Below are 26349 nucleotides of genomic sequence, written 5' to 3'. Positions count from 1 at the left end.
TCATGGTTGAGGGGTGAGCGAGGGGTCCGGCGGACATTTCAGCGAGGGTGCGGTGGTGACCACCACGGAGGACACAGATTTAGGAGATCCCGTGGCTACGTGCTGTTGGATCTGCTGGGTCTGAACGGTCTGGATCCGGACCTGGACGAGGTTTGAACAGGTTTAGACTCCAGCACCTTATTGTATCACGTAGGTCTGCCCCTACAGCGAGGCGGGGGTGGTTTTCTAAAGCACCTGGTAAGCGTAATCATGGATTGTTTTATAAACTAGCTTCGATCGTTGTAACCTTTGATATAGCTTGTGTGTATAAGTCACATATAAGCACGAGCTAATATATACTGCTTAATTAGTTTATAAGCGCAAGCTTTTTTTTGTCTAACTATCTTGTAAGCATGATATCATACAAACCTATGTTATGAGGTGGCTTATGTGTCGTTATAAGCATTGGCTGAATAAAGGTTAAAGGTTAAGTTTAGGTACAAACTTTTTAGTTAATGCTACAAAGGTGGTGCAATCCAGTCACATGATGCAAATCCGTGTGTGCGTCGTGTAAAAGTTGTGTACGCAAGTCAAATACATTTATACAGCACCTTTCAAGTACAGAAGCCCCACAGTTCTTAACGGCTCAAAACAGTTCATCATGTAACCCAGCCACATAAACATGGTCACATGACGCGAGTCAAGTCAAATGACCTGGTGAGCCCAGGTCACGTGAGGCGGCCTCACCTGCGTGGCCTGGCCCTGCTGCTGCAGTTGCTGCAGCTGCTGGGCGGTGACGAAGCTGACCGGCTTGTTCCCGGCCATGAGCTTGGTGCCTGCCGGCATGGTGGTCAGGATGATGTTCCTCCCCAGGCTGCTGAGGCTACACACAGGGCCACACACACAGGCACACACGCACACGCACACGCACACAACACAACCAGGCCTGAGTCTATGGGGCCGCGTTTACCTATTCGCCTAGCGGCCATCTTGGTTCTAAATATGTGCACGGTGAGGGGGAGGGGGTGAACTTCAGTTGAGCTGTATACTTTTCCAGTTTGTGTATTCACTTTAATCTTATGTCTATTAGGGTAAACAAATAACATTTTCATCTCGACTATCTTTGTTCTAAACGGTAGCTAAGTGGCGGAGGCCTTTTGGCCAGGAATGGGATAAGCCTTTTTTCTCTGGGTTTTGGCCTCTTATTCATAAAAAACACCACTTAAGGTCACCGAGAACAGAGCTTGGAGATGATTGCAACTCTGTTGTTCCTCATTTGTGTGGACAGGTGAAACTTTAGGGAAATGCTGACCTCTTTGCCACAACGTGCTCATGGCCGCTGTTGTTCAATATGCACATGAGTGTGTGGACTAAGCCTGAGCCTAGTGGACAGGGATGGGCTAAGCCGGAGTGGGCTCACCGTCTCCTGTGAGCTCACCTGGTGTTGAGGCTTCCCTTCACCATGGGCGAGGTCACCACACTCTTGGTCTTCAGCGGCTGGTTGAGGACGGACAGAGGCACCGTGATTCTGGTGGGCAGCTTACCCTGCGGGGGGCGGAGGTGGACAGGTCTTATGTCGGGTATCACGTTGCATTATAAGATTATCAGACACAGAAGATACACCCAGCCTCTTCTAAAGGCCCGGCCACACCCTAGCCTTGAGAGAGTGTATTAACATCGGGGGTATGCATTTAACAATCGGGACTACTAGGCTAGGAAGGGGACCCGTTGCATATAGTGAAACAGTTGAGCTGGTATTTAATCAAACATCATCACATCCCCTAATAGCCATCATTTAAGTTCTTCCAAACCGCGCCCGACTCACCGCCTGCGTGGTCACCACCGTGGCCGTAACGGGCACGTGCCGCACCGTGCCGGTTGCCGTGCCAATGGTGAGCGGCGAGGCCGACACCGTGATCCCCTTGGCGCCGAGGGCACCGGCTGCCGCCATGGTCACCGTGCCGGGGCCGGCCGACACCGTCAGCGGCTTGCTGCCGGCCATGGTCGTCATGGTGATGGTCTGGCCCTGCTTGTGCGGGATGACCCCCAGGCCGGGCATGATGCGGATGGTGGCGGCGCCCTTCGAGTCCCCCGACGCCGACGACACGTGCGTGGAGAAGGTCCTGGCCTTCTGGTCGCCCACGGTGACGGCCAGCGTGGGCATCAGGCGGATGGCCGTGTCGGCCGCGCCCGCCTTCAGCAGCGAGGAGGAGGCGTGGCCCGCCTTGAGACCTGCGAATGGCATCGCTCCATGGTTACCGTGGGTCATCGTCTCCTTGTTTCCCGGAGACCCTCCTCTCTTCAGGCTTAAGTGCGGAGACCCTCCTCTCTTTGGAGAGCCTGATGGCTTACACAAACATGAGCTTCGCTTTATTTATTATCTATATTTGTTAGCAGATGCTTCCATGAAAATGTCCTTAATGATCTGAATCCAGATATAGATCACTAAGGGGCAGTTACAGCCTAGAGCCATTTTGATTAAGGTGTGAGGCTACAGGTGGACATCGGGGATTGAACCAAGTACCTTTCAGCTGGGAAGTAAACCCCCTCGACCCTACACTATCCCCACCCCACGCCCCCATGTTGTGTTGATAGTCGTGATGATGGATATGTTTTCCTACCGGCTTTCCCGGCCTCCGTCACCAGGCTGGAGAGGGTGGAGGAGGAGGAGGAGGCGGAGGAGGAGTGGGGCGGGGTCACGTGCAGCGTGGCCGAGATGCTCTTCCCCCCGCCGTGGCCGGCGGAGCCCAGGAAGTCTGGGGAGAGCTTGACGGTGGCCACGGGCGACTTGGCCAGGGTGGCCATCATGTCGGGCGTGATGCGCAGCACCGTCTGGCCCTTGGAGTCGGTGGTGATGGAGGAGGGCGGCAGCCGCAGCACGTCCTTGCCCTGGATCCGCAGGTTGGTGGCCGTGATGGGGATCCCGCCGCCGCCCCCGGACGTCTTCACGCCCAGCTGGCCGGTGATGGACACCTGTAGGTACAAACAGACACACAAACAAACAACAAACACACGCATGAGAACTGAGGCACAAACGGACCGGCCCCCGTGTTGAACGTCTTCTGAGGTTTTGGCTCGCCTACCCACGGGAGAAGTGTGAAGCACTAGCTGGGTTTGTGTTTGCTTTAAGCTAATCACGCCACCAGATTCCTGCCTCCAGCAACACGATAGGTCGGAACAAATAGGTAGCGAAATGTTAATCACGCCTGATTTGTGAGACTGATGCTACATTGGACCATCGGTTTCAACACACTCTCCCGTCGGTCTTCACAGTCCCGTCCATAAAGGCTGAAATTTCCATAGAAATACATGAGAAAATTGAATGAGATCGACGGAGAATCCTCTTGGGCAGCATGTGGATCTACACGTCAGTATGCTAACCAAGCAGCTACGCCACGTAGTGACCCGGGTTTGATTCCGACCTGCGACAACTGCCTTACATATTATTCCCAGTCCTCCATAAAAGCAAAAACCGCCATCCAAATATCTAGAGAGAGTTGACCTCTCTCGGGGACGCTCATGGCTCAACCCACTAATGGACTTATTCAAAGAATCGAGCAAAATCCACGAAGAAGGAAATGTGTGGGCAGGATAGAGGCAGAGAGCCGTGGGCTCTCCGCATAATCAAATGGTAACATGGCCAAATGGTTTCACTTGCAAATGTAGCGGCTTACGGGTGGCTCAAGGAACAGCCTTAACACCGCTTTAGACAGTCTCTCAAAGCATAAGGTAATGGACACCTTTAGAAAAAACACACGGTATGCAGTGAGGAGAGACGCTGAGTGGATTTGCATCCCAATGCAAAAAGACAATAAAAACAGAAGAGGAAAGGAGAAAGACCAAAGTTACCTTGGGTCATATCCTCTCACAACCTAAAAAAAGGGACTTTAACCATAATGGAAAAATAATATCTAAGCACTGGCTTGACGACTGCGTCAATGAGTAACAGAGACCCACGTGTACCAGTGCGCTTATTTGAGAGTTAAAAACAGAGCAGAGCACTCTATCAGCTTGAAAGCATTGTAGCAGTACGACTTCATTATTGCACTAATGGATGGCAATATTATCATTACGATTTATGTGAAACACCAAACACTACGTTCTTCATTTTAATGCTAATGATTAGATCATTTGTTATTGGCTTCACAAGGAGAGGGTATTCAAATGACATATTTTTTATAGTGATAGCATGTTGTTCAGTACAAGGACCTCTGATTTCATGGGTGAAACATGAAGACCTTCCCCCCCACTGGTTGCTATCTTCATGGGCCTCCTCCTTTACCCCAGTCTGTTGTGTACACATGGGGGGGGGGGGGGCACCTGTTTGATGCTCTGGCCGGCCATGCCCTGCAGGAGGGCGGGGGTGACCAGGGTCTTGGCCGGGCTCCCGGGGGACCCGGGCCGGGGCTTGGCCACAGCCAGGGCCGACACCGACAGCGTGGTGGGAGCCTGCGCGGGGCTGCTGCCCGCCTGGCTCCGAAGGGGCAGGGACACCACCGTCTGCAAGACACCCGTTATTTAGCATTAGCGACGGTGCTGTGGAGTCCTGAGGGGACGCACCCTTCTAGTGGCTACAGAGACGGGACGGGGCCGGACGGAGAGCACGGAGACGGGTCGGTTAGGAGAAGGTAGGAGGGTGGGCCTCTGGCTCAAGGACACTGTCAGGGTGGAGGGACCCTTTGTGCTCGGCGTCGACCACCCTTTCCCCTGGAGAGCACGCTCCCCGCCGAAATAGACACGCTCGCCTTGAGGGTCGTACCTGCGAGAGGCCCTTGGTTCCCAGGGAGACGGGCACCCTGATCTGGTGGGCGGTCTGGTGCAGCAGGGTGGCCTGCGGGCCCCCGGCCGAGGGCTGGGCCGACACCATGCGGACCTGGGGCAGGGCCCCGGCCGCCAGGTGGCTGACCAGCCGGGCGGCGTGCTGGTGGGAGGAGGCGGAGGAGGAGGAGGAGGAGGGGGGCTGGGCGGCCACAGAGACAGCCTGGCTGCTGGGCAGCAGGGAGCCCAGCTGGGGCATGGAGGGAGGGGCCACCAGCAGCACCCTGGAGGGGGGAGAGGGGGGGACACAGCGGCAGCGGGTGAGGGAGGAGGAGTGCTGCCACCCGCCACTCGGGCGTAGCGGAAGCAAAGCAGAAGCGTAACTGTGGCACAGCTCTTATAGCTAGCCCACGCCGACTCTAGCACAACGTACCACAGCTGAAGTATAACTGCAGCACAACTGTATTATAGATCGCTTTGAGTGTATACCAACGTAGCACAGCTGTAGCAGACGGTGGCCTACCGGCAACACAAACCACAACTAGCATAACTAGGGCAGACAATAGCATCGCTGTAGCATCATTGCAGTACAATCCTACGTGTGTTAGCACTTAAAAAGAAAACGAGAAACATTTGAGAAACCAAATCCTAATATCTATTATTCATTTATTATGTAAAGAGTATTTTATTGTTCCACCGACCCTGGGCTGCTCTTCACCATGTCCGGGAGCCCTGTCTTGGTGGGGGTGCCCACGTTGGAGGGCAGGGGAGATTTGGGGGTGCCAGGGGTGGTGGGTGTGGTGGGGATGGGGGACATGGGACTGGACTCCAGTCCGCCCTCCAGGGAGCCCTGGGTCTTACCGCCTGGCTCTTTGCTCCCAGACTTCTGCAACGTCATCATTACTTTGTTATGCCATGTGACTCCATGTTCACGCCTCAGTAAGGAAGAACACACAGCACCACTACAGATCGCAAACTGCCATAAACAATAAAAGATACGGGAAAGCGGTACGACCGGATTTCCTCCGCAAAAAAACAAAACTAGGCAGAATGCAATGAAAAGAAATGCAGCCGTGCTGCACAATCTAGCGTGTGAATCACAAAGCATGCAGACTAAACCGCAGCCTCGTGGAGGCTCTGGTGCTCACCGGTTTAGGGGCGGGTTTGGGTTTCTGCTGAAGAGCTTTCCTGGCTTTGGCTGCGGCGGCTTGGGCCTGGTGAATACGCTCTGGAGGACAGAAGGGAGGAATCAGGGAAACAGGTGCTGGAAGACTAAATGGTGCTTGCCTGCCCTGCCTATGTCAACTTACATAGGCAAATAGTTTTCCCTAAAAACATATTGTCTGGGAATATTTCACAATGACCCAAACAATTTAAGTCAATAAAGAGTGATAGATATAGTCAGTTGATAACCACTACTGACACGGCTGTTGTTTACATTATGCACTTACCTTTGTCGTACTCCTATTGTGTATACAAATACACGTTTTCAACTCATATTACCATCAGTACTTTTGCTGCGACAGCGTCACTTCCAATCTGGGATCAATGATAGCACATCTTATCTGATCCTATTCTGATGTGTCTCACCAAACTCCTCCTGGCTGCGGTCGCGGTGCAGGTAGATCCACAGCTTGCGTCCGATGTCGTACTTCACACACGGGTCTTTCTCGTAGTGCAGCCGGTCCAGCGCCCCACTCACCACGGTGTTCACCTACAAAATGTCAGAGAAAACTAATTTGAATATTATATATTTCTATAATAATTATTCATTATAATTCACTGCATTTATAAGGTGCTTTCAAGACACCGAAATCCTCTCAAAAATAGTGAGTGTGTGTATGTGATGTTAAATGATTACTATTTAGTCATTCAGTTAACACTTTCATCCAAAGTGACTTATAGAATACAGAGCGGAAGCATCCTGCTGTTTAACTTCCTGTACAACTATTCCCGTGATTGCCTTTCTCTTATCGGCTCAAACAAATCCAAATCCAACACACAGCAAAGTGGTTCGGACCTGGGCGCTGGTGACATCAGGGGCTAGGAACTGGGAGTCCTTCAGGAGCTCACAGATCTCCGCCCGTGTCCCCTCTCCGTTTGGAAGCCTGGCCGCTGCGTCTCGCACTGGGGACGACAGCAGAGGAACATATCCAGAAATACAGAAAGACATAAAGAAAGGAAGCTGGTTGTTTTTCATAGACAGCACTTGAAGCACTTGCCCAAATATGAAAACAACAACAAAAGAGAATCTAGTTCAAATTGTGAGTTTCTTAGATGGCAATTGGACTCCGTTTGTACAGAACACCAATAGGGAGCAGGAAGTTATACCGGTCAGCGATGGTAAGGATGCCTTGACCAAAAGATGTGTCGATTAAACATGATTGATTCATGAACGAAATTCCACTTTTCCAAATCACATGACAGAATAGATGAGATTCAACATAATAGTCACAACAAAAATATTACATCAAAACGGGGGTAGAGATTGGTAGTAACAGTGGGAAGGCAGTACCTCATCCGCTCCACTATCCTATCTTACCCAGGGAGAGGATGGTGACGTAGGCGGGCCGGTCGGACCGTAGCAGGGTGTGCTCCCGTGCCTTGTTTAAGGACATCTCCTTGTCGAAGACCCCTTTGACGGGCCCCACCACCGACTCGAAGCCATGCATCCGGAAGGTGAAGGCCTTGTGTGGCTGGTCGTAGCGCTGTTGTTCCTGCACGGACAACAGTTGTTATTGTGATCATCCATTTAGGTCAATGTAATTAAAAAGCCAACGCATTAGAACAAGTTCCACATGGTGGTGGTCCTGTCTAAAAGAGGCCCTAATATTTGGTTGAGGCCAGGAAGGAGGATCACTTAACCCAAGAAGGTCAACTGGTCAGGACCCCATTCATCCAATGACGCGATCGTGACGCGGTGCTTCAGAGAACATTTCTTCAGCCGTCTGGGACTCTTTGTTTGAGCAGTCGAGTTGATTTTCGACTGTGTATCATTATTCACATTTTCTGTTAGTAGAAACCTCCGTTGTAACTCTGCCCAACTGTTCTTTTTTTTTTTTTTTAGAAACTCCCGTTGAAATTTGGTAGTCACTCTGACTGCTTTGGTTGTTCAGCCTCACTTGTGAGTCGCTTTGGATAAAGGAGTATGCTAAACGTCTAAATGTAAAATGTAAATCCGACATTCCCAACCTGGATCTGGAAGACGTGTCTCTCATCTCCCGTGCTGGGGCGCACCACGTAGTCCGTCCAGCTGCTGGGATACGGGAAGACAAGAGGCATGTCACTGCTCATGCTCTTTGAAACATAGGACTGTATTGAATAGGAGTGTTGCTGTAACCCAGGATACGTACACCCTAGGCACGGGGGAGGTTATCTCCGATAGGTCTTCATGCTCCATCTGTGAAAGAGACGCTCTTATTGAATAATACTTATGGGGAAAGTCATAGGAAATCAGGTTTTTTTTTATATTTTATATTCCCATAGATATCTCCCATAGATGCTCCATGGCAAATGTTGAGTGTGGTACCTTGACCACCAGGTCCTTGGAATCGATCCACAGCTGACACAACGCACTCAGGTCCTTCTCTGCATCTAGACTGGGCCCTAAAAACACAGGATCGTTGGATAAGATTACAAAGTTTTTTTTTCTGTCAACTGATCAAACATTAACAAGGGTGAAATAACAACAACCATTTACGACCACAAGCTGGGAACAATAGTGCAATAGGAAGGTCTTTGAGGTCAGTGGTTTTCAACCTGTGCTACGAGTACCACTGGTGGTACTTGAGGGTACTGCGGGTGTATGTGGGATTTAATCCTTGAAATAGATCAATTTAATATCATAGAAAAAACTATATGGATAATATATAAATAATAAAAATATTATAAATATTGTTCAGTAAATAAAGTATAAGGACTTATTATTAGGGTGTTGTATCCTTCGGTTATCACTGATCAACTGATCATTCTAATCAACTGATTGCAATAATGTAAACACGCAGGCATTTATTTATTCATTTATAAATATATTTTTGGACGTTGGGAAAAAGTTGTGTTTTCTTCTGTGTCAGAATTACAGAAGATAAGAATCACGATTCTTATGTGAATATGTTTTTTTTTAATTTCCCCTACCTTTAAGGGAAGGGGATATTTTGTTGCTAAATAAACACACTGGGACCATACGCAGTGTTGCTGAGTATTTCTTTATACAGTTTCCACTGGCCATAGACTTAAATAATAATTGTGTAAAAACAGGGCAGTGGAACTCTTTGCTGAGCCACTGCTTATGTATTTACCTATTTTTTTATAATCTGAGGAGGTGAGGTTCTTGAGGGTCAAAGTCCTCTCCCAACACTCACTGTACACAACTGTTACGAAGCAGTGCTACAAACAAACAAACAGCTTACCGATCCACCTCCACTGCTGGGACTGATCCCCGAACTCCACGTAGGGAGAGAAGCCGGTGGGCAGCGTCATCATGCCATCTGGGATACAACCAGCAGGGGGAAATACAATCAAACACATTGAGCCAGGAGCAGCAGCGCAGCTCGTAACATTAAGAAGCTAAAGCTACCATGAGCCACCGCCACCAGGGGTTGAGCGGTTGTACGTCGAGGGTGAAATGTATTGCGGTTAATAGGATAATCTACAGGGGTAGGAAAGTGAAAGAAGGAACAGAACCGGCTGACCTTTGGCTTCTCCAGCGAGGAACTGCAGGGCGGGAAGTACTAACTCCGACCAACAGGAAGCAAAGGAAAACCAGGGGTTGAGGGAGGTGGCGGGAGACAACTGCCATGTTTGAACCTTCTCCTCGAGCTGGAAATAAAATAAGAAAAAAAGAAAAGGTACAGAAAACACTAAAATTTAAGCATTTACATTACAGGTGCATATCTGGGTGTCTGGCATTGCCCCCTACCAGAGAGGTACTGGAGAGATTCTCTGTCTTCATGATAGTCTCCAGCAGGTTGAAGAAGCTGATGGAGATCTCCTCCACCACCGCGGGGCTGCTCTGGCACTCCTCAATGACCCTGGAACACAACAACTTCTTACTACCTACATTTGCTGTGTTGTTCCCTTATTCAATAATGAAAAGGCAGTGGCTTTAGAAACACTATATATGAATAGAGTATATTCCTATAATTGTGATTTATTTACTGAATTCTGAATTTATTAAGTAGGCCAATGTTCAAAAAGAATTTCAATGCTGCAGTAAATTATTATAGTCAATATAATGCTGCCTTTATTATTTATTGATGTATATATATATATATATATATATATATATATATATATATATATATATATATATATATATATATATATATATATGTATATTTGTGTGTGTGTGTGTGTGTGTCAAATTCGTGTCTATGTTACACTGTATTAATTAACTATACAGCACTGTGTATGCAACCGATATCGCTTGTTAATATCGGTCCATAGAACATAATACTGTTTATAACATCAGAGTAAAGGAAGGCAGCTCACTCCTCCTTGACGTTGGCCAGTGGCGGTGGGGTGGGCGTGTCAGGGAGAGAGGGGACGTGATTGGCCGATAGAGCCGCGGCATCGGAAGTCATGAGGGCCTCACATGGGTCCTCAGCCTCCAGCTTCACTGTCGTCCTCAACCTCTTCTTCCTCCTCTCCTCTTTGATCTTCTTCTTGGGCAAAGCGAGGTCAAACAGAGCTGGGAGGGGCAGAGCAACACGACGAGGTTGAACATTTTTCCTCCAACATCAAAGTGTGATGTTAACATATGTTTGATGTTGTAACTACTGTATCATGCTTCCACTACCAAGAAATCGGTGCTCTGATTCTAATTGCTACTCTGCCCAGTTGTTGTTGTAGAAACAACTGCACTAGGTTATGCAGGCAGCACTATAACTTTTATTTTTGTGTCTGCCGACTTAGTCGCCTCACTTCCAAGTCTGAGTCCCTAAATATAAACATAGAGTTGTTATTGTTTACTTACCCACAGTGGAGCCCTTCCGACCTATGTTGACCCTGGAGAGCATGTTCCCCAGGTGGATGTCAGAGGTGACGAGGTCTGGGTGGTCCTGGGGGAATAAGGTCGTAGAACATGAGGAATGAGAGGGTCTGCATATTAAAGGTGAACATACGTCGGCCACCTTGTCGTCTAGCGCTACTTACCGGATGCCTCTTCCTCTTCTCCCTGTGGCTCTGGAGCATGCTCTTCAAATCCTGCACGCCTAGCTCAGGTTTTTCTGTCAACAACAAGGTAACCCTCTGTAAATACATGTGCTTGAGAAAGAAAGACACATGGTGGAGTTTTGATTCCAACTCGAGGGCGAGGCATCACTGACCGGTGGTCTTCATGTCCTGGGTGGAGAGGCTGGGCAGGACGCGAAGGGGGAGGCTGGTGGTGGGAGAGGAGGGGGACTGAGGCGCTGGAGGCCATGACTCTGAAAAAACAAGGCACCATAACACTACTTCAGATTGTAACACTTTTTTTTTTTACCGATTTTGTTGACGTTCCTATACAAAGTAACTTACAGTGAAGCATTGCCACATAAAGAGCGGCAGGAGAGTTAAATGCTGTCCAAATAATGGCATTCAATCTGAAAACCTTTATTAAAAGCTTCCCTTTGTCAGCCTTGTTCATGATTGTTGAAAGAGGCACACTTTACCATGACATCTTATGTCCTCTAAAACAAAGGCTGAATAGCTTTCCACAACCTTCCATGGTCTGGTTTGATCGTTTTGTTGTACTGTACTTGTTCTCTCTCTCTCTCTCTCTCTCTCTCTCTCTCTCTCTCTCTCTCTCTATCTCTCTCTCTCTCTATCTCTCTCTCTCTCTCTTTCTCTCTCTCTCAAAATAGGTTTTAAATATCAAGGGTCTATCTTATAAATTAAAGGTACTATGCAAACAATTAAGATTGAAGTATTTTTTAGATGAATCTAATCTTGCATAAAACCAAGGTACAATCAGGAACCCCTTTCAGTTGCATGACGTCATCTTCAACCCCACTTTCAACATAATAGATTTGATTTCTCCTGAAGCAGACGAACAGGACTTGACGGCGACCACTCACCTCCGTCGTCGTCAGAGGAGGCGTTGCTGTCCCCGCACTCAGCCTTCACCTCCCTCAGGATGCGGCCCACTCTCCTGCGGATCCTGGGCTCCTGCGGCTCCAGCTGGCCCCTAAGGTTCAGGGGCCGCTTTTGTGGCACGTCCAGCCCACTGTGCACGGCTAGCTCCAGGAGATCCTGCCGCGCAACGGAAAACACAAAAACAGAGGACGCTGTTCACCATTCACATGTCGCAAATACAACAACAACCAGATATTAATACTTTAATGATCGCAAAAGAAATTCAATTTTTCCAGCAGCATAACATAAATTCATACGGGTATGCACAGAAACAACGTAAACTGCCAAACATAAGGTCATAGATAGGTAGTACTTCATAGAAAATTAGGCAATAGTAAAAAGCTTCTTAATATCAAGTGTAATCTTAAAGTAGAAAAAAATATATAATAGTAGCACTCTGCAAATGGCGGCTATGTTCTTTAAAAAGATCGATCACATTTCCACAGTAGTACAATTTTGTACCACTTTTGTGCACACAGCACTTGTTACTGTTAACAAGTGTTGGCGGTCATTTACCTTCCTGGAAACAAGGATCTGCTTCAGTAGTCTGTGGTAGTACTGCTGTAGAGAGTACAGACGCCTCTTTCTCTGAGACTTAGCACACAGCTGCCTGTACTTCACCACCTCAGGATTAAAGTAGCCATCTGGGTTAAATGATACAAGAAAAACAACACAATTAATAAACACTCCCCGAACAAATAGTTATATAGAACTGTGTGTATGTTTATGTGACACTTGGCGAGTGAGATCATTATATTATATTTAATAGGCCGCACCTCTGAATAATCTCTGAGCCAGATGAAGGGGGTTTCCAAAGTTAAAGCTTTGATTGTTGAACAGATTACTGACGGCACTGTCCTGCACAGCGACGTTATTCCCTGGGAACTGCGGCAGAAACTGACGCAGGTGGTGCCTCTGGGAGTCTGACAGCACGTCAGTCCATGTGCTCTCACTCATCACTGAGAAGAATACGTCAGGCTGCAGGGCACAGCGTACAATCGTATTTAGAATATATCAACATTTCAGTGGCTCACAAGCTCTACAAAGCAATTAGACGACGAGTAACTCACGTCCTCAAGCAGATCCTCGGGTAGGCTCACCCGACAGTTTCCAAGCATACACTCCTCTGTGATTTGCCCGTTACTTTCTTCCCTTGTGCCAAGCGGGTCTGTCAGTATGTGTGCAAGGTCGTCCATGCTGCCCTTTCGCTGGGTGACGGAAGACAGAAAGTTGCTCAGGCATTAAATAGGGACAAATGACCAAGTCACTACGTAAGGCAATCCAGATCTGATCCAAGTACTCGCCAAGCTACCGATCATCTACGTTTCACCCTGTTAACTTAATAACCCCAAACGCTGTAGAATTAAACAGTAACCTTACTTAATAAAGCAGAGCCAAGACTGCATAAATGTTTAGCTTGGCATACTTACATGATCCGTGCAGAAAAAACCTTCCACAGTAAAGAGGCTAGAATAAGCTCAGTGTCGCGGCGTTTTCTTATTCAACCTCAACAACATATTAGGCTGAACGTTTACATAAATGTGCATTCACAATCAAACGTGGAATAAGCGAAACGTAAATATAAAACATTTTTCCTCCAATGATCTTAGTAGTGCACACAGAGCATTTCGAGGAGCGGATTCTCCGCCATACCACCGTCTTCTTCTCCAATGATAAACACAGTGGAGTGAGGCTCTACCGCCCCTATGGGTCAGCATGGGAAGTACACACACTGCATTCAGCTGCTGTGGTCGTACGGTTGGCGGCATGTGGCCCAGGAGGTAGGGCGGGTTGGCTGGTAACTGAAGGTTGCTGGTTCTATCCCATGGAGCTACACAGTTCTATCCCCGGCTCCTCCTAGCTGGGTACCGAGGTGTCTCTCAATAAGACACCTCACCCTGACTGCTCCTGACAAGCGGGCCGTCGCCCTGCATGGCTGACGCCGCCGTCGGTGGGTTAAAGTGTGTCTGAAATGGCTGAATGCGAGGCGATATTGGGAAGCGGTTTGACTGTTTAGAAAAGTCGCTGTATAAATGCAGTCCTTTTACCATTTAGCAGGCTGGATGTACCGACCAAAAATGGGCAGTATAGTTCGTCAAAATATTGTTGGCCATAGTTTGCGTGTATATGAACGTAAACTTGGCTTGACTTTGACAGTAAAACTGGAAACTGAAATCAATGCAGTCGACAGCAACACGTAATTGAACCCGTGAATTCAGCTGAAGGATGATGAATTAACACCTAACGGTTCCTCCTTACCTGGTTCTAGCAAGTGAGGTAGGCTTACCGCAGCACTGGTCTCTCTCCATTGCCCCCCTTTTCATAAATTCGTATATTCTTATTCTAACTAGCTATAGATTTTGACCAAATTATTTACGTTTGACCTATTTCGTTCTTTGAACATGTTGACGCCCTTCTATTGCATTTTAACTCAATTATGTATGTATTAGTTAATAAGCTTATGCTTATTCAACTGCTAACATTGGAATCAAATTGGGAAAAATTAATGTTCATTCTCTAAATATTAAATATTTTCAGTTGAATATATTATACTTTCGCAATGAAACTGTAATAAATGTCTCTAAAACTGGACAATAAATCACATTGTCGCGCAACCATTTGAAATGTGTTGTCTCACAAGCGCCCCAGAGCCCCTCAGCCCTCAACGTTTATGACTGTGACTTGACACCACCCCTTATTTGATTCTACAATGAACATGAGTTACCTGTCAATCTCTCTCTCTCTCTCTCTCTCTCTCTCTCTCTCTCTCTCTCTCTCTCTCTCTCTCTCTCTCATCTCTCTCTCTCTCTCTCTCTCTCTCTCTCTCTCTCATCTCTCTCTCTCTCTCTCTCTCTCTCTCTCTGTCTCTGTCTCTCTCTCTGTCTCTCACCCTGGATCAACTGACCTTCATGAGTTCCATGCCAATATTGTCCCTTCATTCCTGACCCCCCCCCCCCCCCCCCCCCACCCCCTTCACACACACACACACACACACACACACACACACACACACACACACACACACACACACACACACACACACAACACACACACTAGTACAGGGACAAGGCAGAGGGTGGCTGGCTGAGTATCAACTGGTGACTTTATTTTCTATTTCTCTGTAGGTCAGCTCTCTCATGTCTTGAAGGGATGGCTGAAGCGGCTGAAGAGGAAGAAATTCAGTTTCTGCGCACGGTAAGTCCCACAATGTTAATGGCATCTATTTTGAAAGGTTGTCTGCTGATGAACCGCTCATGCAATGTATTTAATGTTGATAGTAAAATGGTTGAGCCTTTCCGTAGTGGCCCCCCAAACTTTTTGGAAGAAGCGAGAGGGTGGGCTGCCACATTCATACACATTAATGGGAAACCCTGCTGCCAATTTGTTGGCATTGTACTCTATTTTCCATCCCATGCTACTCGATATGTCATTGTGTCATCCCTGTAGCATTAAAGCTGTTGCACTAAGCCCAAATTTGACGTTTTTACGTTCTAAAACGCTTTTGCACTATTTCTTAACATCCGTTTTTGCTGAACCAAATTCCGTTGGGTGTAGGCTCATGCCCCCCAGGTGAGCTTCCTATTAGCAAGGCTGTTTTGTGATCCATAGCAGAAATTGGAGTGTCATTATGATGTTGGCAGTGATGGTAAACCTAAACCTCCCTTCTGATACCAAGACTGAGATTGGAGATGTGATCGGGATGCGAGGTATGGCATCACTGCTTCAAAGCAAGAGATTTTTAAATAGGCCACAGAAGTAGTCACAGAACACAGACACAAATCGTAATTGTACCCAACATTATTTTGTGGCAATAAGGCTAAATAGATTGCTTTTCATAACCTTAAAAATGAACTATGATCTAATTTTAGCTTCCTAAATTTAATATACAGCAGATCTTCAAGTCTAATTGTACAAACGCCAACTCCTAGCAAGTTGGGTCAGGTTTTATTTTTAAGTGGTGTGAAATTTTAGCTAATAATAGCTAGTTTTAGCTGCATCAGTGGCTGGCACCTGTTTAATAGCGCTCTGGTAAACAAACAGGGGCAGGGAAAAGGCTTTGACTTTCTAGTAATCGTTTGGTCTGTCACCTCTTAACAAGTATAGATAAACGGTTGACAGCCATTAGCCAAATATATCAAAAATAAAATTAATGTAACAGTGATCATTATTAATACAACGAGAATTTCATTTAATGGAACTGGTTGCAATTTTTCAAAATACTCACTGATAATCACAATGTTAATGGTCTGAAAGGCATGACATCAGCTTGATAGACCATACAGTACATCCTTCGCTCAGCTTAGAGTTTCTATATTTACAGTGTGAGGATTATCGACTTCATACACTTGTTCCTTGCTCCACCTGCTTCAGTCCATATGGGCAGCCCTATTCTGCCCTGTTAGGGGTGAGTGAGACAACATTTATCGTCTAGCTCACAGAGTAGTCAGCCTCTTGGCCTTGGATAGTTCTTTCATTGGTTTTGTATTACATGTGACACTTTGATGTGGGGCTAGTTCACCACAGATCATCACACGTCAATGGGTTTCAGAAAGCAGTAGCATAACAATTCACTATCACATTGTATCACGAGGAATCACATTGTTCCCAAAAGTACATTAACAAAGTAATAACATGAATCAAGTTATGTGAATATTCAGCATTGAGAGACGCCAAGTTTAAGTGATGAAGTCATGTCAATCATATATAGACTTGATATCGTTGCCGTTGGTTTTCCTAATTAAACTCAATGCATCAAAAGCAGATGCTGGCCAAATGGATATCTGTCTGCTGCACTACAATAGCTACTCATTAAAGAATAGCACTCATACCTAACAATGTAGGATAGTCTATTTCTCGTGTGTTCAATCTGAAAGATTGAGGGTTTTACACCGATCAGAACCTGCCTGTAAGCATTCTTTATTAAGCGAGACGTCTTAAACTGAGGACGAGGAAATGCATTAACAGTTGGAAAAGAGGTTAAGGTGGTTGACGACGATGACTCGGAGGTTGGTTGGATGTGTCCACGTCACGTTAACGTGTACACACATGGGCTGACCCATTGCATTTCTGACCCTAAATATACTTGAACAGACAAGCAAATTCGGAAACGCAAGACAGAGTATATCCTCGTGGAAAAAGCAGAAGAGTACATTGCTTTCATTTTGCAGGGTACATTCATTTTAATCTAGTCCGGCTGTAGAAAACCAAAACCAAACACTATGCCCGTTCCCTGCTTCACCGATCAGCCATTAGCTGACACAAACCTCAGCAAAGATGAGGTCCTGGACTGGCAAAAGCGTCATGTACGTCTCTGCTTACTAAAGACATAGACCTTCCCGGATCTTTTCACAGAGAGGTTCGCACACAGTTCACAAGATGGGCTTAGCCCTTTTCTTTGTTGGCCTTGATCTGTATCAAAGGCCCAACCCCTACATGCTCCTTTGAGCTAGGGGGCGATTTTGAGAACAGTGTGAGATACATTTTGAAAGTATCCAACTGAATAAATCCCACCCCAGGCCTCCCTTCTTATCTACTCCCAAAACACATAACTAGCTTGTTAGCTTTAGGAATAGGTCTGGCTTGCCTCCGGGAAGACTCTGGTCTTGCACAATGAGTGCATGCGGAGGGAGCCTCATAGGTGAGCAGACAGACAGGCAGGCCATCGTCGAGCCACATGACATGATTGGAATTAAACGAGTTAAACAAATATGACAAAAAAATGCTTCTAGAAGAAATTGCCTACCCCTAGCTTTAATGACCTCTGTATTCACTGTCCAACCCACCTGTTCGTTAATGACATGTCTCTGTATTCACTGTCTAACCCCTACCGGTTCCTTAATGACCTGTCTCTGTATTCACTGTCTAACCCCTACCGGTTCCTTAATGACCTGTCTCTGTATTCAGTGTCTTACCCTTACCTGCTCCTTAATGCCCTGTCTCTGTATTCACTGTCTAACCCCTACCTGCTCCTTAATGACCTGTCTCTGGATCCACTGTCTAATCCCTACCTGCTCCTTCATGACCTCTCCCTCTATTAACTGTCTAACCCCTACCTGTGCTTCGAGGTCCTGTCACTGTATTCACTGTCTAACCCCAGCCTGCTCCTAAACATCACATCTCTGTGCTCACTGTCTAACCCCAGCCTGTTCATTAACGTCAAATCTCTGTATTCACTGTCTAACCCTACCTGCTTCTTTACGTTACATCTCTGTATTCACTGTCTAACCCTACCTGGTCCTTAACAACACATCTCTGTATTCACTGTCTAACCCTACCTGCTCCTTAACAACACATCTCTGTATTCACTGTCTAACCCTACCTGCTTCTTAACAACACATCTCTGTATTCACTGTCTAACCCTACCTGGTCCTTAACAACACATCTCTGTATTCACTGTCTAACCCTACCTGGTCCTTAACAACACATCTCTGTATTCACTGTCTAACCCTACCTGCTCCTTAACAACACATCTCTGTATTCACTGTCTAACCCTACCTGGTCCTTAACAACACATCTCTGTATTCACTGTCTAACCCTACCTGGTCCTTAACAACACATCTCTGTATTCATTGTCCCACACTACCTGATCCTTAACAACACATCTCTGTATTCACTGTCCCACACTACCTGATCCTTAACAACACATCTCTGTATTCACTGTCCCACACTACCTGATCCTTAACAACACATCTCTGTATTCACTGTCCCACACTACCTGATCCTTAACAACACATCTCTGTATTCACTGTCCCACACTACCTGATCCTTAATTCCCTTTCCAGCAACTCTTGAAGGAAAGAAAGTACACATAATAATAATATTAGGTAGAATTATAAATACTACTAATATACCAATCTGACCTTCAAAATTGGCTGACATTTTTATGTATATATATTTGTTTAACATTCTATATACTTTTTAAAAAAAACAACTCTTTCCTCATTTTGTTTTTGTTTTAAAAAAATCTTTTTTTTTAAAAAAACTCATTTTTTGAGAGCTTCTACCCCAATTTCGTTGCACTTTGTGCAATGACAATAAAGAGATTCTGATTCTGATTCTGAAGTAAACCCGGTTTTCAACCCATTTAACTTATTCCACCACGTCAAAACAACAGTGAGAAAATAGGGATAACAAAACCAGTTGAATTACGATGATGACTAACGGAGGCGGCACCCTGCGATGTTGTGAGAGCTGTTCGGTGGACGCCTGGGCCGAGCACTCTGATCTCACATGTCCACTGCTTTACGGGGGAGAATGTGTCAGCGGCAGGTGCTGGGCCTGAAATAGAGGGCGAGAGGGGAGTGGCAAGCGAGCTATAGCCAGACTGGCAGGGAGAGAGAGAGAGAGGGAGAGAGAGAGAGAGAGAGAGAGAGAGAGAGAGGGTACTGGAACGTCCACAAAGGAGAAAATACAAGTGAAGGTTAAGAATGGGACGTGGTAAAAAGCCGGGAGAACAGCTGTTTCTTAGGAGCTATTTATATGATGTGCCTGTTCGCCGACTTTCCTAATGGCTTTGACTTTCCTCAAGTCAGGGCCGAACCCTCTAGGAGTTGATGTTACCAAGATTTGTCAGACAAATCCCCACCCGTCCCTCTATAAACCTAATGAGCCTGAACTTTTGATATGACCAAATCAAAACTATGACGAAATTAAATATTTGACTAAACTAATTAAATCAAACAAATTAAAAATAAATGAAAAGCTCAAGCTGAGTAAATTGGTTTAGCCTAATTATTAGTGTGTGCGGGAATTATGAACAGGAACATATGGGTATATATGTTCTTGAACATCATCCTTACATAAGGATCTGCAGTGCTTTTGTGTTCTTCTGTCACAGTGAAAAGACATTCAATATTCAGCATACTGTCTACATGTCATCTCACTCGGTCTCCCTTGTGTGTCTCTGCAGGACGACCAGGTGGTGTTGCAGTGCACCGCGTCCATCCTAAAGGAGCAGATCAAGTTGTGTTTGTCATGCGAAGGCTTCGGAAACCGTCTCTGTTTCCTGGAGACCACCTCCAACGCCCAGGTGAGCCATGTCCCTTCCTGGCACTTGACCGCGTCCCCTTGTGTCCTCAAAAGGTGTGTTGTTTTATAACAGGGATAATTCCTTTTTCTAGAATGTCCCCCCAGACTTGGCCATCTGCTGCTTCATATTGGAACAGTCGCTGTCTGTACGGGCACTGCAGGAGATGCTTTCCAACACTTCTCTGGATGAGGTAATCCACCGATAATCAACCGAAAAAAGCGAATGAGGTCAAACTGCTCTTTACATCTGAATACGCACATTGTTTTTATGAATTTAACGTAAAAGTGACCGTGGTTTGAAATGTATGGTACCTACGGGCGCTACAAGAGGCGCTGTGCAACGTTCCTCTGGATGAGGTAATCCACCCATGATCCATCCTAAAATGAATGAAGTGAAACTGCTCTTTACATCTGAAGATGTACAATGTTTTTATGAATTTAACGCTGAAGTTACCATGGTTTGAAATGTATGGTACGAGTATAGGTGTGTGTTGTACATCTAAACATGTAGGCTGTTTCTATGAATGTAATGCTAAACCACCAGTGGTTTAACACGTGATAGTGTCATTACTGTACACTGCGTTGTACTTCTGTATAGTACTTTATGTTGCTATATGGTGCTTTGTAGGTCTTTATAGTACTGTATAGTAGTATACACTGCTTTGTAGTTCTTTATAGCACTGTATTGTACTATACAGTTCTTTGTAGTCCTTTGAAGTACTTTATAGTAATGTAAAGTACTATACAGTCCTTCGTAGTTCTGTATAGTACTATACAGTGCTTTGTAGTTCTGTAGTGTACTTTATAGTACTATACAGTACTCTGGGTAGTGCTTTTACGCCTATGTGTAGCATGTAGCAGCTGAAGTTCACTTTGTTCTCTTTTGACCCCACACTCCCTCCTCCCCTAGGCAGTAGATTTGGACAAATGGGTATGTCTGACCATTCTTTCCTGAAAAACCCAGACTCAAACTCACATCCGCCCAACCTCAAAGTCATCGTCGTCGACCACCTTAACCTCTCTTTTAATGCATTTACTCCTCAGATATATTTTCCATGAAAATATATATTCATATATATATATATATATATATATATATATATATATGCTCTTTGATGATAACTGGGATTATGGGAATTTCTGTCGTTTTTGAAAATACTGTTTTGGAGTTGAGTGACGTCTTCGGGCTCCTCCAAGCATCCCCTCTAACCCGTATGCTCGATGGTCTATATACTAAAGCCTGTCTGTGGTTATAATCACAGTATAACATGTTGGTTGTCAGCCTGGCTCCGCCGAGACCCTGCATTTTGTCTATGATGACCATTGTTTAGAGGATTTTGTGGGACTGTCATCCTGATGGCATTTAGTGTGTTTTTGCTGTTAGTTCCAGTGATGTTCCTCTTCTGTTTAAAGGTCTTAGTTTGCCTGGACTTTAATGCTCAGTCTGTTCTCTGACCTCTCCTGTAATAAATAATATAAAATAACAAAATGATATAATGCAATCTCTCCTGGTTGTTGTTTAACCGAATGGTTCTATCCCATATTAACAAAGAAGCCATCATCCATGCACGTTGTGTTTAGTTCACCATGGGTAACCGTCCCCTAAACCGCCTCCTCTTGTTAGTCATCACAGGGAGGGGGTCACCGAACCCTGCTGTATGGACACGCCATCCTGCTCAAACACACCCACTCAAGCATGGTAAGGACAGGCTACACACACGGTGCACGCTGAAGATACAACACAGTGCATGGAGGAGGGAGAGAACCATGCACAATGGCGTTGTGTTCGATTCAGAACAGTCTGAATAGAAGTGCCCCACTCCAAACTCTCTCCCTGCAATAGCAAGTATTTCAGTATCTTTGCACAGCACCTTAGGTCAATGTTTTGTGAGATAGAACTTCTTTTTTTTAGCAATGTATTTATTTTATGTTTCAATTTGGCGAATCACATTCACTTATATCGCAAATAGTGGTGTGAAGGGCTTTCTGGGGACAGTAACACACATAGTTAACTTTTAAAGTAGTTTCAGTGAGTTGTCGCTGACGATAAGAGGAATCTATGAGGCCAAACAGTCCTTGATCCTAACTCATGGCTCAGGAGAGACGTGTTATAGTAACTGACGTCCTCTTGTGTAACCCAGTACCTGTGCTGTTTGACCACCTCGCGTTCCCTGACCGACAAGCTGGCCTTCGATGTGGGCCTGCAAGAGGACTCTACAGGTAGCTCTGGGCGTCCATATTTAACACGACGTATACTGCATCCACATTCTGTTCTACTCTTTTCTATTCTCCTCCACTCTACTGTACTATAATCCTCCCTACTCTATTCTTCAGTACCTAACTGCTCTCTATTCCAGTGGTTTCCAACCTTTGACTTTAGGGCTATCACTATCAAGGCCTTTTGTGAACAACCTCGTAGGCAAAAGATCATCTTTTTTTAAATACAAATGCAGTGGCACATAGTACCAGCACCCCATTTATACGCGTCTATATCTGCGAGAAGGCCATTTATACACAACTATATCTGCAGGCACGCCATGACCAGTGGGAAACAGTGGAAAGTCAGCAACACTGCTTATGCCCCCAAAGGGTTGATTTAGCAAACACAATTTAAAACAAAACGATCAATGAAACACATTACAATGAAATACAGATGATGAAATGTGTCCGTCTCAAGAATAAAGTCCCACTTACTACCTGCAGTACCCTTGTACACCACCAGTGGTACCACAGGTTGAAAAACACTGCTCTATTCTACCCTTCTCTGATCTACCCTATTCTACCCTGGCCTTTGATCCTCATTGATCATGATTACTTTGCAATACAGATGTCTATGCCCCTGACACACCATGCTGTCCTCTTGCCCTCCACCTCTGACGTGGTGTGTGTCCCCAGGGGAGGCGTGCTGGTGGACCATCCACCCAGCCTCCAAGCAGAGGTCCGAGGGGGAGAAGGTCAGGGTGGGAGATGACCTCATCCTGGTCAGTGTGTCCTCAGAGAGATACCTGGTAGGTGTTGATCTGTTGTTCACTGAACCTCCACATGTGAAAGGATATCAGTTACTCTGTCACCGTCTTGTTGATTAGACTCACCAGGTGTGTCTCCTCTTGTGTGTGTGTGTGTGTGTGTGTGTGTGTGTGTGTGTGTGTGTGTGTGTGTGTGTGTGTGTGTGTGTGTTTGCGTGTGTGCTCCCAGCACCTCTCCTACGCCAGTGGGGACCTGATGGTGGACGCCTCCTTCATGCAGACCCTGTGGACCATGACCCCCGTCATGTCCGGCTGTGAGCTGGCTGAAGGTACCATCTCCAGCCTTCGTCTTCTGCCTCCTCGTTCTCCTCCTTTATCCCCCCTCCCCTAGGAAACCCCCCTCGGCTCACACTCGCCTGGGAAAGAACGAGAACGTCGGACCATTGCCTCGCAAGCGATGTGACGTTTTTAACACACGACTCATAGACCGGACTCAGCGCGGTCGGCCTCTGACGGCTGCGTTCCTTGCAAGCGCTGCGTCGTTCGGCTCCGTCTGGCACCGCTTTCGACACAGGCTCCGGTTACCGCAGAGTTATCACAGAGAGGAGCCGTGATTAGTAACCAGACACCCCCTGTCACCAACTCACCTGTCGCCCCGTCCTCACGCCTGCGGCCAAGAACCACGGCTCCTCCTCCTCTCCCTCTCCCCAGACACTTCTAAACCACACAAGACCCCCCCTCCCCCATCCACCACATCCTCTCATTTTGCCTTCCATGCGACCATCCTTTCATGCCCTCGACATATATGCAAATGTGTCCTTTAGTACCGTTGTGCAGTAGGATAATGGTGTTAGTAAATGTATAGTATAGCATAGCACATTGCAGGAAAGCATAGCTTGGTGTAGCAGAGCACTGCATAGAATAACATTTGAATCCTATTCAATAAAATAAAGAATGAAGCTCATTATAGCATTATGCTGCCCTCTGTGTTCCTCTCGTCAGAATAACACCCTGTTATAGTGTAGTATTATAGTGTGGACCTGACCTGCAAGAGGCTGGTCGCAGCGTTGTCCTGACCCTTTGTGTTCTCCAGGGTTCCTGACCGGAGGCTATGTCCTGCGCCTGTTCCACGGACACATGGACGAGTGTCTGGCCATCCCCACTGCCGACCAGGGAGACGAACAGCGCAGGTGCCTGCTCATCACACATACCATTGCGTACAGCACATCACATTTGGTCTGAGCGCACTGACTGACATGTGACGGTACCTGTTGTTGTGTTCAGAGTGGCTCATTACGAGGGCGGAGCCGTCTGCAGCCACGCCCGGTCACTATGGCGACTAGAGCCGCTTCGCATCGGGTGAGTTCCACGTTGAAATTTTGTTTAACCGCCCATCACAGTTACCGTTCAGTTAGTTGACTTTAGAAGTACAGGACATCACGCCACTCTGTTCTGTGGTTTCTCTTTGTTCGAATAAATCGAATAAATCAGGAAACAAGGCGTAAGTCCGCCCCTTGCCGTAGTTGGTGACCGTCCAGGCTCTTTGCCGTCCCCACAGGAGTTCTGCTTTAACGTGGCAGTACTGCTGGATCCAAAACGATGCCCTTGGTCACTGTTGGTTGCAGGTGGAGCGGGGGTCACATCAAATGGGGCCAGTCCTTCCGTATCCGCCACATCACCACGGGCCGCTATCTCTGTCTGGACGAGGAGAAGGGGCTGCTGGTGGTCGACCCCGAGAAGGCCAACTCCAAGATGTCCGCCTTCTGCTTCCGCATCTCAAAGGCAAGTCACTTCACTGGAGGAAATACACGGTAAACGCCAAATATTAATGCGCGTCACGAAACAAATAATGGAAGAATGAGAATGCAGACCCCTGCTCAAAGATGACTCCCTTATACCTTTGTAAGGTGGAAAATAGCTATTAAGATTTATATTTAGATTAAGATTCTTTGTAATTATGAAATAAAAAGTCTGACATAAAACACAATCAAAAAAGTTTTCAGTTTATTTCCAGGCACTAGGGCCAATCAAAGCTCTTTAAAATAATGCCGAAATTAACATAAAGATTAACGATATTATTTTGACCGGGAATCCAACCGTACACCGTCTTCATCCAACCTTCTCCACCTCCTCGCACGTGACGGTGCTTCTCGTGCGTTCCCCCGCGCAGGAGAAGATCGAGGTGGCTAAGAAGAGGGACGTGGAGGGCATGGGCATCCCGGAGATCAAGTACGGGGAGTCCATGTGCTTTGTCCAGCACCTCACCACCGGGCTGTGGCTCACGTACGCCGCCGTGGACGCCAAGTCAGCCCGCCTCGGACCCCTGAAGAGAAAGGTAGAGAGAGATAGCTGCTGGATGGAGGGAGAGAGAGAAAGGTAGAGAGAGATAGCTGCTGGATGGAGGGAGAGAGAGAGAAAGGTAGAGAGAGATAGCTGCTGGATGGAGGGAGCGAGAGAGAAAGGTAGAGAGAGATAGCTGCTGGATGGAGGGAGCGAGAGAGAAAGGTAGAGAGAGATAGCTGCTGGATGGAGGGAGCGAGAGAGAGAAAGGTAGAGAGAGATAGCTGCTGGATGGAGGGAGAGAGAAAGAAAGGTAGAGATAGATGGCTGCTGGATGGAGGGAGAGAGAGAGAGAAAGGTAGAGAGAGATAGCTGCTGGATGGAGGGAGAGAGAGAGAAAGGTAGGGAGAGATAGCTGCTGGATGGAGGGAGAGAGAGAGGGAAAAATAGAGAGAAAGGTAGAGAGAGATAGCTGTTAGATGGAGAGAGAGAGAGGGAGAGAGAAAGAGAAAGAGGGAAAGATATAGAGAGATATCTGCTAGATGGAAGGAGAGAGAGAGATAAAGATAGAGAGAGATAGCTGCTAGATGGAGGGAGTGAGAGAGTGAGAGACAGAAAAAAGAAAAAAAGTATAGATGATTGAATAGAGAGAGGGGAAGAGGGTGGGTAGATAGAGCAAGAGAATGTGGACCCATGTCCTATGTGCTGATAAAGGCGAGAAAGATAGACAGTGATAGAGTGAGAGATATTTTGAGAGAAATAAAGATAGAGTTTGAAATTATATATATAGAGAGAGAGAATCCACAACAAAGTGGCGGCCTGTGTTTTCAAGTAATCAAAACCCAACTTAATTGAAAGTGGAAGAAACCTAATAGTTGCTTAAGTTTTGGATGGCTAGATTGATGTGCTGCTGTGTCCCCCCACCAGGCCATCCTCCACAAAGAGGGCCACATGGACGACGCCCTGACCGTGGCTCGCTCCCAGACCGAGGAGTCACAGGCCGCCAGGATGATCTACAGCACCAACGGCCTCTTCAACCAGTTCATCAAGTAAGACCCACACACCAGTTGAACCTGTTGATCCGGTAGGACCACAGACCAGTTTAACCTATTTATCCAGTAGGACCACAAACCAGTTTGACCTTTTTATCTAGTTAGACCACATACCAGTTTTAACAGTTGAACCAGTAAGCGCACACACCAGTTTCACCAGTTTATCCAGTAAG

At 46.5% G+C, this 26349-nt stretch overlaps 2 protein-coding genes across 2 annotated transcripts in view; one reads left to right on the top strand and one right to left on the bottom strand.

Moving 5' to 3' along the window:
* nfrkb (nuclear factor related to kappaB binding protein) lies at positions 1–13496 on the bottom strand (the record flags this gene model as incomplete). The annotated part of the gene is made up of 27 exons (XM_079738273.1): positions 13281–13496; positions 12921–13058; positions 12627–12828; positions 12367–12494; positions 11793–11967; positions 11064–11162; positions 10891–10964; positions 10712–10796; positions 10228–10426; positions 9656–9767; positions 9429–9555; positions 9147–9224; positions 8267–8343; positions 8091–8137; positions 7930–7993; positions 7280–7454; positions 6758–6864; positions 6328–6451; positions 5886–5965; positions 5439–5623; positions 4739–5021; positions 4300–4479; positions 2601–2952; positions 1805–2211; positions 1418–1524; positions 727–862; positions 1–141 (listed from the first exon to the last, which is right to left on the bottom strand). The coding sequence occupies exons 2-27, from the start codon at positions 13044–13046 to the stop codon at positions 1–3; spliced, it is 3870 nt and encodes a 1289-aa protein (XP_079594399.1). The 5' UTR covers positions 13047–13058; positions 13281–13496.
* A 1504-nt stretch (positions 13497–15000) lies between these two features.
* Positions 15001–26349, top strand: part of LOC307076725 (ryanodine receptor 1-like) — a gene marked incomplete at both ends in the record, with an annotated part of 66545 nt that continues 55196 nt past the window's right edge. Inside the window, 13 exons of the mRNA XM_079737815.1 lie at positions 15001–15045; positions 19760–19879; positions 19971–20069; positions 20789–20809; positions 21503–21577; positions 22020–22098; positions 22774–22886; positions 23074–23173; positions 23938–24034; positions 24129–24203; positions 24470–24626; positions 25015–25179; positions 26052–26173. Coding sequence (XP_079593941.1) covers positions 15001–15045; positions 19760–19879; positions 19971–20069; positions 20789–20809; positions 21503–21577; positions 22020–22098; positions 22774–22886; positions 23074–23173; positions 23938–24034; positions 24129–24203; positions 24470–24626; positions 25015–25179; positions 26052–26173 — 1268 coding nt within the window. The remainder of the gene's footprint in view (positions 15046–19759; positions 19880–19970; positions 20070–20788; positions 20810–21502; positions 21578–22019; positions 22099–22773; positions 22887–23073; positions 23174–23937; positions 24035–24128; positions 24204–24469; positions 24627–25014; positions 25180–26051; positions 26174–26349) is intronic.

The sequence above is a fragment of the Pollachius pollachius genome, assembly GCF_949987615.1.
Source record: "Pollachius pollachius genome assembly, chromosome: 6".
NCBI classification, from domain to species: domain Eukaryota; kingdom Metazoa; phylum Chordata; class Actinopteri; order Gadiformes; family Gadidae; genus Pollachius; species Pollachius pollachius.
Note: the sequence above shows the minus strand (reverse complement) of the source record. Positions and strands in the feature narration are given on the sequence as shown.